General features: G+C 40.8%; 1 protein-coding gene across 1 annotated transcript; it reads left to right on the top strand.

Annotated features, from left to right (window-relative positions):
• Positions 1-2,476: 2,476 nt before the first annotated feature.
• Positions 2,477-13,141, top strand: aoc1 (amine oxidase copper containing 1). The gene is made up of 5 exons (XM_061805938.1): positions 2,477-2,591; positions 7,010-8,545; positions 9,821-10,109; positions 10,318-10,450; positions 11,456-13,141. Exons 1-5 carry the CDS (start codon positions 2,477-2,479, stop codon positions 11,723-11,725), a joined length of 2,343 nt encoding a protein of 780 aa, XP_061661922.1. The 3' UTR covers positions 11,726-13,141.
• The last annotated feature ends 2,083 nt before the right edge of the window (positions 13,142-15,224 follow it).

Here is a 15,224-nt window from a genome sequence, read left to right as displayed (position 1 = left end):
TCCACAAAGCCCCCTAGTGGCCGCCAGATGCTCAGACGTCACTGTCAGGTGGACAGTGTTGACCAGGTTGAACTTGACCCTCACCCCAAGGCCACTTTCCACAAACACAAAATCTCCAAGCCAGTGGACACTCACTCCTACAAATGATGAGAAGAAGATCCCCACAATAAGTTTCAAATAGGGATCAATTTTCTCTGGCTACACAAGCTTCCTCCCAACATCCCAAAACATGCATCTCAAAGTAAGACTCTAAATCGCATCAGTGTGAATATGGATTTCAATATTCTTCACTCAGTTCCATATATTTTCCTTATTGATCAGTCCCCAAATTCATCTGTTATTTTGACCAAATTATTGGCCAACGCGGCACGGTGACGAGGCTGGAAAGCGTTGGCCTCACAGTTCTGAGGTCCCGCGTTCGATCTCGGCCCCGCCTGTGTGAATTTTGCGTGTTCTCCCTGTGCCGACGTGGGTTTCCCCTGGGCACTCCGGTTTCCTCCCACATCCCAAAAGCATGCAACATTAATCGGACACTCTAAATTGCCCCTAGGTGTGATTGTGAGTGCGGCTGTTTGTCTCGATGTCCCCTGCGATTGGCTGGCAACCAGTTCAGGGTGTACCCTGCCTCCTGTCCGTTGACAGCTGGGATAGGCTCCAGCACTCCCGCGACCCTTGTGAGGATAAGCGGCTAAAGAAATGGATGGATGGATGGATGGATGGATGGATGATGGATGGATGGATGGAGGATGGATGGATGGATGGATGGATGGATGGATGAATTATTGACCAATACAAATTGTTGAAATTGTCTTTTTTTGTGAAGTTGAAATATTCTAGCAGTAAATGTGATTACTGACTAAACCTTTGATTCAACTCGTTAAAATGCATGTTAAAAATCCTTGGACAAATGTGTTCTTTTTGCAATTGCGAGGGTGGACGGAAGAATACCATTTTGAAAGAGGGGTTCTCCATTTGGAACATGAAGGTTGTTAAGAGTTAAATTCCTATGGTGAATTGTAACCAAATCTAGGCCCATCATCATCCTCAGAGCCTGGGGAAAAAAAGAAACATTTACACATTGGGTGTATACTAACTATAGCAAACGTCATATGTAATTAATTCCACAGCGGAGTAGGCTTGTTAAATATCTGTAAATATTTAATATTAATAGTATTATTGGTGTAGCGGAAACCTGTCATACCTTACTGCACGCTCCTCCGCCAATACAGACCGTACTAATGTACACTGTCCAGGTCCCATCAGTGGATGAGGCCAACAGGTAAGTGCAGCTACCCTGGAAGTGGAAGTGCTTCTTGTCAAAAGTACGATAGTGGGATCCACCCCAGGACATGCAGGTGGCTGAGGCTTGAGGTGCCCTGACGCTGCCGAGAAGACCCCCACGTACTAGCGGGGAGAACTGGGAGTCTGGAGTTGTGCGAAAAAATACAAGTTCGCCGGACGGAATGGTGTGAAAAGGAATACTGGTGTCAACACGTGCATGCACGTTCATATTTAGGGACCTGGTAGGAGGGTGTAAGTGCAGGACAAGCAGGTCTGGTCAGAAGCGTTTCTCCAACTTAATCCCCACTGGCTGCTGCAGCACTGCTCCATCGGCATTAGAGAGGTGTTGTGGACTCCAGGGAACTCCACACAGCTCCATGTGGAGTAACACTGGCCGTGCACTCCTACACCTGAGAAGAAGTTAAAAAAAAAAGAAAAGAAAACAGTTGTAGGTTGTGAAGGATGAGGGTCAAAACATAAATTCACATTCATACATCTATTCATTTACTGTGCCGCTTATCCTCACAAGGGCTGCAGGAGTGCTGGAGCCAATCCCAGCTGTCATCAGACATTCTTTAAGTGCCAAACAATCCATTAAATCTTTAGCACACATCTAAAGGTCATACTTTTATTAATTGTGTTTTACCTTATGAATATATTTTGGAGTTATGTATCAGTGGAATTTTCTTACCATTGAGGCACCGTGGTCCACTCCAGCCTTCACAGCATGCTCTCACTGTCTTGTTTAACAGTTGGCTTTCCATCACGGGTGGTCTGAGGTGAGCACAAACAGTACGTGACGTGTTCATCATTGTCGCTGGAAATACTGATAATTAAAAGTCACTTTTACACTCACTTTAGCTAATGTGCAAAATTTAAGGTTGACAGTATTAGTGATTACACCCCTGTAATTATATTACATCAATGATAGAATAATTGAATATGACATATTTGTTGGAACCCTGGTCAACATATAAATGCAGCCAACAACAACAACAACACAAATTATTGCACTTATATGGCAAGTGGGGAAATGTGAAAAAAAATGAAACATTTTTGAAGCACCAAAATAATGGTTCAGCCTTTTTTTCTATTGCCTATTTAATGTGCAAAAGACGTCTGATACATATGGATTATTCCCAAACGACCCATGCACTTCACTGCACTGGGCGGAAACCAGACTTTTGACGTCACAATGACGACACCTCACCCAAATCATAAATGCCTCGGATACGCGCTTCAGCAAACGATTACAGTACTTTCCTTGCCCGGATTACACGCGACACGCGCGGCGAAGTCGACACGGGCAAGTACGTCCCATCAAGTCTATTTATCTTTTTTCGGTTTATGTGCGATGCAGCACGTGCCGTGCAAAAAAAAAAAAAAAAAAGGGAAAACCAGTTCACTACTCAGTGATACTGAATGTTAAAAATGAATAGTGACATGTGTTGCATGCAAAAACACGTGCACCTTTTGATGCACATACTTGAGTCTAACATACGACGTTTGGAGGTTACGAACGACGCACAATAAGAAACTAGTTTGAATGTGGTCGTAATTCCAGCGCGTCAAGCGGCACGAGACAAGACACGTTCAGTTTCCGCAGTATTTGGTGGTTTTTCGTTAGATTGATGGAAGTGATATCATGCAAACGTTTCCGACGCCCTATGGAAAAGGACAAAAACAGCAGAAAGTCCGATGTAAAACGAGGACACCCAACCATTTGCTGTATACGGTGTGTTCTAATTGGAGCCATATACTGTAATATATAAACCAGCCGAGTTTGGGCGAGAAATGGAGTACACGTAGGACGGTTTGCCAGCAGGCACGCCATAAATAGACCCCCCCCCCCCCCAAAAAAAAAAAAAAAAAAAAACATTCACGCTCAAATTCCACCTCTGGGCGATTTTAGTCTTCATTTAGCTGGACATGCATCATTGGGAATTTTGCAGGAAGAACCGGAAGAAAACGTGCATGCCTCAAACCCTCAACTCCCTCAACTGCTGTACCGCTGACCCCCATGTACAATCATTCCTAATTAATCATGTTTAATTGTAATAATGGAAAAAAGAAATTAATAATCAGACCTCATTGTCAAACAATTGTACCCTAGAATTAATGAAAACCTGCGATGAAACCTCAACAGCTCAACGTGAAACGTTATTATGGGAAAAGCTGAAACGTTGATGAGGTTACAGCTTGCAATCAGGTGCATATGGACCTTGGAAACCAGCTCAGGAAGTTAATCATCTTTGACGAACCGACATCATTTAGTTAATGTTCGGCTAAACTGTCAGTGTGGGGTTGCGAGGGTTTTGTGTTTGACAATGTCATGTGCCACACTGATTCAAACATACAATAGCTTTGAGCAAGCATCTTCGTTTGTTGTCTGGACAGGGAGGGGTGAACTTGTTGCTCAAGTCTTAAAAAAAAAAAAAAACATAAGAATCGATAGATGGCCAGAAACGTCATAAAATATAGCAAAAAAATTGGATGAATTGGCAATCCTGACCAAATTTACCAAATTCTAATCCAAGAAAATCATAAATTTGTTTTAATATGTGTTAGTCTTTAAATAAGATTGCTTGTTTTATCAGTGGTTAATATGTTCTTATGCTTATATATGTGAAATTGTACTTTCAAAGTTACTTTAAAATATGTTACAATATTTTGTCAGGGATTCTTGGTGGTATTGTCATAGTAGTTCACTCTCCAGGCTTCTGGGTTCAATTCCCACTCTGTGATTTTAATATGCCGTTTAAGGTCCATGCACTGTAACACTAGTACACTCTTTGTTGCTCCAGAAAGACAATTCAGCATACAAGTAACTCAACTAGCGTACACTAGGAGAAAAACAGTGTACTCTATGACATCCTTGCATACTAGTAAGACAACTAGTACTAGTACTAGTCGCATACTGTTGTGAACTAGTGCACCGTTTTGCCTCACTAGTGACATGTAATTGTTCAACTTGTGGACCACAGTTGTCTTAGGAGTTAGGATCAACTGCATGCTATTAAAAAAACGTGGTCCTACTATAAATATCTGGCTACTGTATCAAGGCAATGGAGTAAAGGCTCAAGCGGATTCCTGTGGATCAGCCTCTTCATGCTGTAAAACCAAGAGACTTACTTGTACAACAAGCAGGATGCCTTGAGACCCTGCAGTTTGTAGTAGAGCGCAATGCCATCATCCCCGCCATGCTGAGCCCTCATGGCCTCCACGTCCAGTCTCCAGCCTTGGGTGTTGTACTGGTACACCTCGGAGCAGCTCACCTCCAGCTGCAGACGCGGGGTCAGGACCCGATCCACTTTCTGCTGTACGGTGTGTTCGCACCAGTGTCTGGAGGAACGTACGTCGTTTCATTCATTTCTACACCTTCAAAGCAACTAGCATGGAAACAATGTTGTGGAGTGAGTCTTAAAAGTGTAGTATCCATTTGTGGTATGGGGGCTTCCCGTGGTCCTTCATGAAAGAATCACAGCCTAAATCCAGTTCAGTTGTAAAATCCAAATTCTCGGCATAAATCATCACTTAGTCATATTACACAACTGTATTTTAAGCGTGCTCATGATGGTCGTATCAGAGCACTCAAAAACATTTTTCGCATGTATTTGTAAGTTTGAGATTTACTGATCTTGTGCGTTATTTTTTTCTTTCTCATATTTGCCAGATACTGAGCTCCTAATTCTGAATAACATTTTACCGAGATGCATCTTCCAATGCACATTTTACTGCACAGTCCATTAAGTAACAAAAGATTACAGCAAAAATATCAAATGAATACATGCGTTTACTGTCTATAGCATTGGTTTACTATTTTTCGTATGATAGATCTTGAAGACCTTATCTTGTTTTTTTATTTATGCATGCAATATCTTCCTATTAAAATGTCTATTTGTAAGATTACCCTTTCCCCATTACTGTCTGCAGTCCAAGCAGGGTCAGCAGCAGTGCCTCTACAGTCCAGCACCACATGCTTAAATTATTCTGTGGGGGGAATATACATAATATTCATAATAAGTACACTAAAGATTTTACTATCATGTTCTCCCAAAAAAAATGTAAATACTTTTACCTTCAAAGTGCTTCAGAGAATTTCTTTCCCCCACCAAATGTCTTTTGACGTCCGCAAGTAATCTACGTTTTTCCAAATGTCATTTTCTTATCCTATTTTTCTTTTTTATTCAGTCTTCAGTGAAGTCATATTTTACCTATTGAGGGGATCGAAGCATGGTTTTTAAATGCGGGGGTGTCGACTTGAAAGATATACAGTAGCATCTGAGCCTTCGGTCATTGGCTAAGAGCGGAAGGTCACAGCCGCGAGCGCTGGTATTGGATGCCGGCTCTGTGACGGACGCGTCCGGTGACCTCACAGCGTCAAACATCACACAACGTGGGAGGTGACGGTCAGGGGTAGTGAAGTTCCGCTCGCAGAATAAAGACATGTTTGTCCAAGCCTAATCCTGTAAAAATGGCCATTTCGGGAAGGGTGAGTGGGCCATTTATTGAATGAAGCTTGTCAACAGGCGTGGGGAGCGAGGGAGGCGCCAATCTATTCTGTCTGACCTCCCGGCCCAAGAGTGGGGGCTCAAACACAGCTGTCACCACCCTACACCTTACTTGAGCAGAATAAGGAGAAGCTACTTTTGAAAAGTGAGCTTCGAAGATATCAGAACACCATAAGTGACTACTTCCTTGTATGTGATCACTTTGTTTTGACCCCTCTCCACTATTTATTGGAACAGAAGTTATTTTCAAAATGTAATCAATTTTCACAAGTTATTGTCATTTGAAAAGAATTGTTACAGTACTTATGCTACAAACGTGAACAGCAAATATCCTCACATATTGACAGTTGAGCATCCACAAATTTGCCTAGTCTCAGATTTTGGGGCCTATCCTCTATTATTTGCTGAAAACTCTTTATTGTTATTTTTGTGGGGGGAGGCTCAGGTCAGAACCATGTCCATGATAAAAAAATATTGCTTTTGCGCCATATGTTGATATCTATAGGCATTAACAAACCTTTTTAGCTTGGCTGTAGTTCTATGTTGCTGTAACTATAATAACAGTCTATAAAATCTATTGTGAAAGAGAAATTATTATTTATAAAGGATACATTAAGCGTATGACCAGAGTGGAACATGCCTAGCATGTCAACCTTACAGTGAAATGTTTTGATTCTTGTATTTGACAATGACACCTAACTATGACCGTGACGCGTCTACTTCTAGTAATTTAGTTCCTAATGTAGATCAGAGGAGGAGGTAAACTTGTTTGCTTGTTATTGTACTATTGATATTATTCTTTGTTGTAAGGCAGAGGTGTCAAACTCAAGGCTCGTGGGCCAGAATCTGCCCACCACGTGACTTTATGTGGCCCGCAGAGCCAAATCTCGAGTGTGAATTTTCATGATTCTTGCAAAATCTGTACCAAAATTTCAAAATGTCATTAACATAAATGATGAAGTTGAGATATTACAAGCATTTTTGTTACCAATGCAAAAACAATTGCCCTTGTTTTCTGATTCCAAAACTAGTTCATAAATTGATGATGCAAATATGATGAGACGATTAAATATTTTTGTTGCTTCACAGTCACAACGACTCTCTGACAGAAGCCGGAACTACAATGCGACCCGCGAGAAAAATGAGTTTGACACCCCTGTTGTAAGGGTTCTTTTCCTTTAGGCCGTCCTAATTCTTTTTTTTAAATCAACTTTTAGCGATGAGGCTTCTTTGTCTGCTGTATCTGCTCTCCTTGGCTGCTTGCATGGCTTCCAGAAGACGAGATTGGGCTCATCACGGGGCGCCCATGTTTGCTGACCTGACACCTCGCGAGATGAAAGCCGTCCGGGCTTACCTCCATGGCATTTCAGAATTTGGACTTACTGATGCTCATAATTCATCTCTGAAAAAGAACAGCATCCTGATGATGGAGCTCCAGGTGCCGAAGAAGCATGAAGCTTTGAGAGCTTTGGACCGTGGTCAAGCCAGACCTCCACGTCAAGCACGTGTCATTATTCAGTTTGCGAACCAAGCTGAGCCAAATATCACGGAGTTTATCGTCGGCCCGCTTCCATCTCCGAACTCTCATGAGGTCAAGAGGTTCAAAGGAGATAGACCTATCCCGTTTGAGTCAAGGCCAATGACTACATTAGAGTATCATTACCTCAATCAAAGCATTGGCAAACTCACAGCTAAAGCTCACAAGCTTCTGTTCGAGACTACGGGAGGATTTACATTCACACAATGCGCTGATCGCTGTTTGTATTTCATCGACATAGCCCCAAGAGGGCTGGCCTCAGGTGAGAGGAGGTCCTGGATTATGTTGGTCAAGTTAGTGGAAGGATATTATATCCATCCAATTGGGTTTGAGATACTGCTCAACCATAAAGACTTGGATCCAGATAACTGGGCTGTTGAGAAGGTGTGGTACAACAGCATGTTCTTCGATAGCGTGGAGGAGTTGGTAAAGAAGTATGAGTCAGGAGCTGTGGACAAGGTCAGTCTACCTCATCATGATGACAATGATCACTACTCCACCTACTTTCCACGGGGTCAAAGCAACACTCCCACTAATATCCACGGCCCAAAACTTGTAGAGCCGCAGGGGCATCGCTATCATATTGACCGCAACTTTGTTGAATATGCCGGCTGGTCGTTCTCCTACAGAGTGCGTTCATCAGCCGGTCTTCAGGTCTTTGATGTCCGTTTTAACGGAGAAAGGATCGCTTACGAGATCAGCCTCCAAGAAGCTATTGCTTTCTATGCTGGTGACACCCCCGCAGGGATGCAAACAAAATACATTGATGCTGGTTGGATCATGGGTTCCCTGTCGTTTGAGCTAGCCCCCGGAATCGACTGTCCAGAAATTGCCACCTTTGTTGACCTTTACCACTACTTTGACGCGGACAAACCAGTGCGCTTTAGAAATGCTCTCTGTATTTTTGAGATGACCACAGCTTTGCCTCTGAGAAGACATTTCAACGCATTCGATGGAGGGTACAACTTTTTTGGAGGACTAGACAACACCGTGCTGGTGGTACGGACCACGTCAACTGTTTTCAACTATGATTATATCTGGGATTTCATCTTCTACCAAAATGGCGTGATGGAGGTAAAGGTCAGCGCCACTGGTTATATCCACGCTACATTCTTTACGCCAAATGGACTTCAGTATGGCCGCAAGGTGTACAACTACGTGCTGGGAAACCTGCACACACATCTTATCAATTACAAAGTTGACCTGGATATTGCTGGTAAGAAGGAAATATTTAAACTGTTTGATGTGTAATCTGTCTAATTCCTTGTTCAAATTAGTTCATTCAATATTCGGACGAAAACTGATACAAATACGGTGAATCCGCAGAAGTGAAAATCGGCAAATAACTGACACATGCACCAAAAGATTTGTCGTTGTCTGAATATGTAACAAGACATATAGTGAAGAAAATAATCATTTGAGTACCCTGCTATATTGCAAGTTCTCCCACTTAGAAATCATGGAGATGTCTGAAATTTTCATCGTAGGTGCATGTCCACTGTGAGAGAGATGATCTAAAAACAAAAATCCAGAAATCACAACGTATGATTTTTTTAATGATTTATTTGTGTGATACAGCTGCAAATGAGTATTTGAACACCTGAGAAAACCAATGTTAATATTTGGTACAGTAGCCTTTGTTTGCAATGACAGAGCTCAAACGTTTCCTGTAGTTGTTCACCAGGTTTGGACACACTGCAGGAGGGATTTTAGCCCACTCCTCCACACAGATCTTCTCTAGATCAGACAGGTTTCTGGGCTGTTGCTGAGAAACACGGAATTTCAGCTCCTTCTAAAGATTTTCTATTGGGTTTAGGTCTGGAGACTGGCTAGGCCACGCCAGAACCTTGATATGCTTCTTACGGAGCTACTCCTTGGTTTTCCTGGCGGTGTGCTTCAGGTCAATGTCATGTTGAAAGACCCAGCCACGACTCAATGCTCTGACTGAGGGAAACAGGTTGTTCCCTAAAATCTCACAATACATGGCTGCGGTCATCCTCTCCTTAATACAGTGCAGTCGTCCTGCCCCACGTGCAGAAAAACACCCCCAAAATATGATGCTACCACTGATGAAAATTTCAGACCCCTCCATGATTTCGAAGTGGGAGAACATGCAATATAGCAGGGTGTTCAAATACTCATTTTTTTCCACTGTATATTAATGTTCACACATAGACTTCAATACAATGATAAATTCACTTTTACTTTTAATGAAATCATTGAAATAGCACAAGTGAAAGGACACCAAGTGCCCTAATTATTGCTCCTAATCCAAATAAGATGGACTTTACTAGTCCTAAACATTGCAGAGTTCTCCCATAGCACAACGGTATAAAACTGAAAACTAAACGACATATATTCCATTTAAATATAATCACTGAAAACATCACCTAAAAGGTAAGTCCTGCTCACAACGGTTGCTTAAGTGTGGAATGTAAAGGCTGATGCTCCCTCATCGTATTTATCCTGACAATGATTTGCTTCGACGCAGGTCGCGAGAACAGCATTCAGACTCTGGATTTGAAATATGTCAACTTCACAAACCCCTGGAGCCCCAACAATTTCATCGTCCAGTCCAAACTCAGCTGGACCGAACGCAAGACGGAGCGTTCTGCTGCTTTCCGCTATGGCAAAAAGTTCCCTCGCTACATACACTTTTACAACCCTAATGAGAAAAATAAATGGGGACATCAAAAGGGATATCGTATACAGTTAAACTCGCACGGCGACAGTGTTCTTCCAAGGGGCTGGCAAGAAGAAAACGGCATCAGCTGGTCAAGGTAATTATTGTACATATTCAAAAAAAAAAAAAAAAAAAAAACTACATTTACATTTTGAGGCTCTGTGGCACTTACTTGACCATTTGACTGTTTCAATACAGTTCTCTCAAGAAAACAGGAATATTTTCTGTAATTTAATGTGTTGGACCATGAGTTTATTCTGTCTATGGTGGACATATAAAACAATAAACCTTTTTTGTTGTCGCAGATATCCTCTGGCTGTTACTCGTCATAAAGACAGTGAGGCCACCAGCAGCAGTATTTATAACCAGAATGACCCCTGGAAACCTGTTGTGGCATTTGAGGATTACATTCGCAACGATGAAGACATCGTCAACCAGGTTAAAAAAAATACACAGATAAGATGATATCAACATTATAGACAGCGATTACTCAATTGTGGTTTTGACGAACGTTACCATTTTGTTCACATTATACATAACGTCAACAATCAAGAATGTCCTCAAGTCCAGGATTAAACTCGAACAAACAAATAAGCAAACAGTGTTAAAAATACATAAGGACATGCATTTTACAATCTTTATGGCAATGTTTTTTTACAGTATAGTGGAACTTTTAATTCACACCCAGATCCTGGTTTACGTCCAAGTCGATTCATTTGTTCCATAGTCTGCATCATAAAAAGTTTGTTAACCATTAAGACACTTTAAAGTATCATTCGAAAACTTCTAATCCTAACTGATATGATTATTACTTTTTATTTGTGGGGGGGTGGCACGGTGAACGAGTGGTTACATTCACCTCACGGTATTGAAGTTGGGGGTTTGAATCCAGGCTCCAGCAATGTTGGGTTTTCTTCAGATACTGCTTCCCACATTCCAAAAACAAACATGTTGGGTAGTTTTAATTAGCACCCCCCACGACCCTCGTGAGGATAAGCGGAAAAAGAAAATGGATGGATTGGTGGGATGGATAAATTAAACCTATTTAGAAAAAAATAATGACTTAAAACTCATTTCACAAGTGATATTATCACCTAGGAACAGTCTATTAAAGCCCATGTAAATAGTTTTGCCCCACCAATTTTTTCATTGTTAAAACCCCATTGCAAAAAAGTTACACAGATGCTTTCTTATAGTTGCACGAAAACAATCATTACTGTTGATGCACAGGTCTCGAGGTACAGTCTGTTAAAGGGAAAATTTTTTTGTGTGTGCGTCTGACTTAGTTACAATTTAGTGGGACTGTCTGGAACACTTAATGAGTCATATCTGGTCTTGTAAAGTCTGACATTTTCTTCTGTTTTCTACTTTTACATACGTAAATTAACGTGTTATGTGAAGTGATGACAAATCTGAGAGTAATGTTTACTCTTCTCTGAGTAGGATCTGGTTGCCTGGGTGACAGTGGGCTTCCTGCATGTGCCTCATTCAGAAGACATCCCCAACACAGCGACACCTGGGAACGCGGTGGGCTTCTTCCTCCGACCCTTTAACTTCTTCGACGAGGACCCTTCGGCGGTATCCAGAAGCACGGTCATCGTCCGACCGGGGCCGGACGGGAAGCCCAAAGTCCAGCGGTGGACGCCAGAGGTCATAGGTCATTGTGTGTCAGACAAGCCCTTCTTTTACAATGGCACTTATGCAGAAGTCTAGGAGATGTTGCTATTTTGGTGATATTACTATTCTAAATGAGAGTGCAAAGATGGCTTTGCATTTGACTTGTCTGCCAAATTTGGAAATACAACAGTTGTACATTTAAATAATCTAAAAAAATATATGTGTTGGGTACACACACAGACACACACATATATATATTATTTAACTTTTTGTATTCATGGAAAATAATAATGAAAATAGGACTGGAAATATTGAGAAAAAAGGATCATATTGAAAAAAATGGGAAGTTATTTGACACAGGGCACAAATAGCTTTACTCCCGCCATTATTTGTTATTGACCCCGCCCCCCAAAAAATGTTTTAAACTGTACTGTAAATGCCTAAATTGCCATGAGATGTCAGCAAAAGATTTTGTCTCAATGAAGGTCCTCAACTCATTTCAATAGTTCTTTGGTCTCAAGATTTTCCCAAACTTTGTTTGTCAGCCTGAGTACAAAAAAGTAAAATGGACATTTTATCAGCAAATAGGTTATAAAATATTTTGAATATTCTCATATTTACAAATGCCACACTACAAATACGGGGTTTCACCAAATCGTACTTTAAATCTTAGACTATACACATGTGCCAAGATAATTTAGATGATCTCATTTACGTCACTTTATTGCGTATAATTCAGTAATCTTTAATTTCACATTTCTGCCAATCCCATGAGACATTTCCATGGCTCAGGCTCAGCGTTGACAGGCATGCAGGATGCAGGATGCTGCGTATCCGCACCACTGGGGGTGTACCTGCTGCCTCACATTACGCTCTGCTCGCCCTCTTGGCGGGAATGTTTTTACATAAAAGGCACCGCGGTTCCGAGTGCAAACAGTCTGATACCGGATCCTTTGCGCAAACAATCCAGGATACCAAATTGGTACCATGGTAACCAAACTATAGTAGTGATGTGACATATGCAATTTAGGATGTTCTTTATAAACAAATTCCTGACATAGTGTTATCACTTCAAGATAGAAACGATCAAATAAATAGTGTTATTCAAAACATATACTGCAGTTCTTTTTTTCCCTTTTCATTCATGTTAAAATATGTAAGACACCTTAAAAAAATGATTTTGTTCAGCTGGAAGTAAATAGAAACTGTCCACTTAGGTAAGAAAAAGGAATTGCCAAAAATCCAAAACTGTTTTTAGTAGTTTGTCAAAGTTTTACAATGTGCAAGTTAAAAATGCAGAGTATGAACACATGAGCGAATGAACAGTGGAAGGGAAGCAAAGGCTAACTAGAGTACCAAGCATTCCGATTGTGATTGCTGTGGAGACGACAGCCATGATGTTATTTTTTGGAAGAAAACAACCTGTATATTCCTTTTTAAGTAATATTAAGTAACGCCACATTGTTTTTTTTTTATTTGTTTGCTTTCCTCACTCAAAGCAGAAAATGTTTTTGTTTGACGTTAATAAAATCATGCTGAAGATATTGGAGAGATGACTTGTGAGTCTTTCAGTTTGTATACATTACACAACAGTGGTAGAAAACTAACAGGCTTTGGGAACTCATCAATTTTGGGGGGGTTATTTTTGGAATGTAAATATTTTTTCCCCCTCAAAGAAACCGGAAGGTATCAAAAAGATGTTTAATTTTTTTATTTCAGTCCAAAAAAAATCTATACGGGCAACAAATTGAACTTTGCTAGGCCTATTCTTTTTTTTTTTTTTCCATGTGTTAAATTGTCTTAGGAGTGTTGACAAAAAGCATACTAGTACAAGGACCTTGAGCTGGATATCAATGATATCAAATAAATGCTTTCCATAGCTCTGAAAACGCTACCGGAATTCCTGCATGTTTGAAAGCTACCTTTCTAAAAAGTGAAAACGATGCAACTCAATATTCTGTACAAGGCAGTGAAAAATAATATCCTTTCAAGGATTATAATTAGTATTAAAAATGATCATTGAAACGCTGCATTTATTTTTAAATTAAAAACAATGACCTAATGTATATCCACAGTGATGAACACCCAATGCACCCAGTCACGAGAAAAAAATAGAAAATTATGAAGAAACGTTTAACCTTGTAAATTTAACAGTCTTCTACTGCCCCCTGTTGGTTGTGTAATGCAGTACACACAGTCGACAGCACAGGGATCGTGACATCCCGACAACATTTCGAGCTTACGAACGAAAAACACCGACAGTCGTCGCTGTGTTGTGTTGCCGGTAGAGGACAGTCACTGCTCATATTTTAAACCAAAAGGTGATCATTTTAAAATAGTACTGGTACAGCATTGACATGGTTGGTCTGAAACTGATTTCTTCTTTTCCCCCCAGGCCAAAATTCTAGAGTCACTAATAATACAGTATACCAGTAGTTATGATCAGTCTTTGAAGCTATTTATTGTACAATTGACTCCTATCTCAAGTCACCACTGCATTACATTTACCTGAATATTTTTCTTAGCCGCTTTGCTGTGAACGACTGCTGAAGAAGCCATATGTGACCCACATGAGGACATCTGACTATAATGTATACTGTTTTATATAACAGGATATTGGACAAAGAGCTAGATACCAGGTGTGCTAACACTCAATTTTTCTTTCCAGCATGCACAACTCTGTCCCCACGGAATAGTGTAGCCCGAGGGACCTTGTTATAGCGCGACATCTGCAGGCAAACAAAAAAACAAGTTGACTATTCGCCTCTCCTACTGCTTCCCTATCGCTGCTGTTTTTCGCTTTGGAGAATGTTTTACGTTCGATGTGCTCTGATTCCTTGACTTGCTGTCTCTATTATACTTTGGCGTTTTCCCCTGAAAAAAAAGCACACCAAATTTGAGTTAACCTTCCTTGGACACTTTGCATTTTTGCAGCTGAGATGCAGCTGCCTCAGCAGATCATTGCCTGAAATTGATTATTCTTTTTCTCTTTTGTAAATATTTTTTCCACCTCGCATTCCATAGTGCTTGTTGCAATTTGGGTCACGGGTGAGAATTGATAGGGATCCTATCTCAGTTTGTGTATAAAAAAAGACCCACATCCTGTATTTTCCAGACTTGCACACATTGCCGCTTCAGTAATTTCACCAACAGTCTTTGGGCTTTAAGGTAGTCTTTAATCAGAGGCTACCAACAGCGAATGAACATAACAAACATGCTTAAAAGTAAATCACAGAGCCTCGTTTCCAACTTCTGACTCATTTTGGAATCATCTCACTGAATAACTCATTTCTCATCTTGTCTTGTTTGTAAACAGTCAGGTCAAGGAGGTAAAATGCGGCTCACGGGAACACAAACACAACTAAGGGAGATTGTGTGAAAAATCGAACATCGCAGTGCTAGGACAATTTTATAAACTTTCCAAAATTATTTCATTTGCTAGATTTTTGGTGATTTTACTAAACAGAGGAATGATCAATGGAAACCCCAAACATTAAACCCACCAGGGACAAGATTCAAAATCATATATCTTATATTTCACCCTCAAGACAACACATTGTGTGAGTCACTAGTGTTGATGGCGCCAATTTTGCCT

The sequence above is a fragment of the Syngnathoides biaculeatus genome, chromosome 19 (genome assembly GCF_019802595.1).
Source record: "Syngnathoides biaculeatus isolate LvHL_M chromosome 19, ASM1980259v1, whole genome shotgun sequence".
In the NCBI taxonomy this organism is placed as follows: Eukaryota; Metazoa; Chordata; class Actinopteri; order Syngnathiformes; family Syngnathidae; genus Syngnathoides; species Syngnathoides biaculeatus.
The sequence above is the reverse complement of the archived record's forward strand: the minus strand, read 5'-3'. Positions and strand labels throughout refer to the sequence as shown.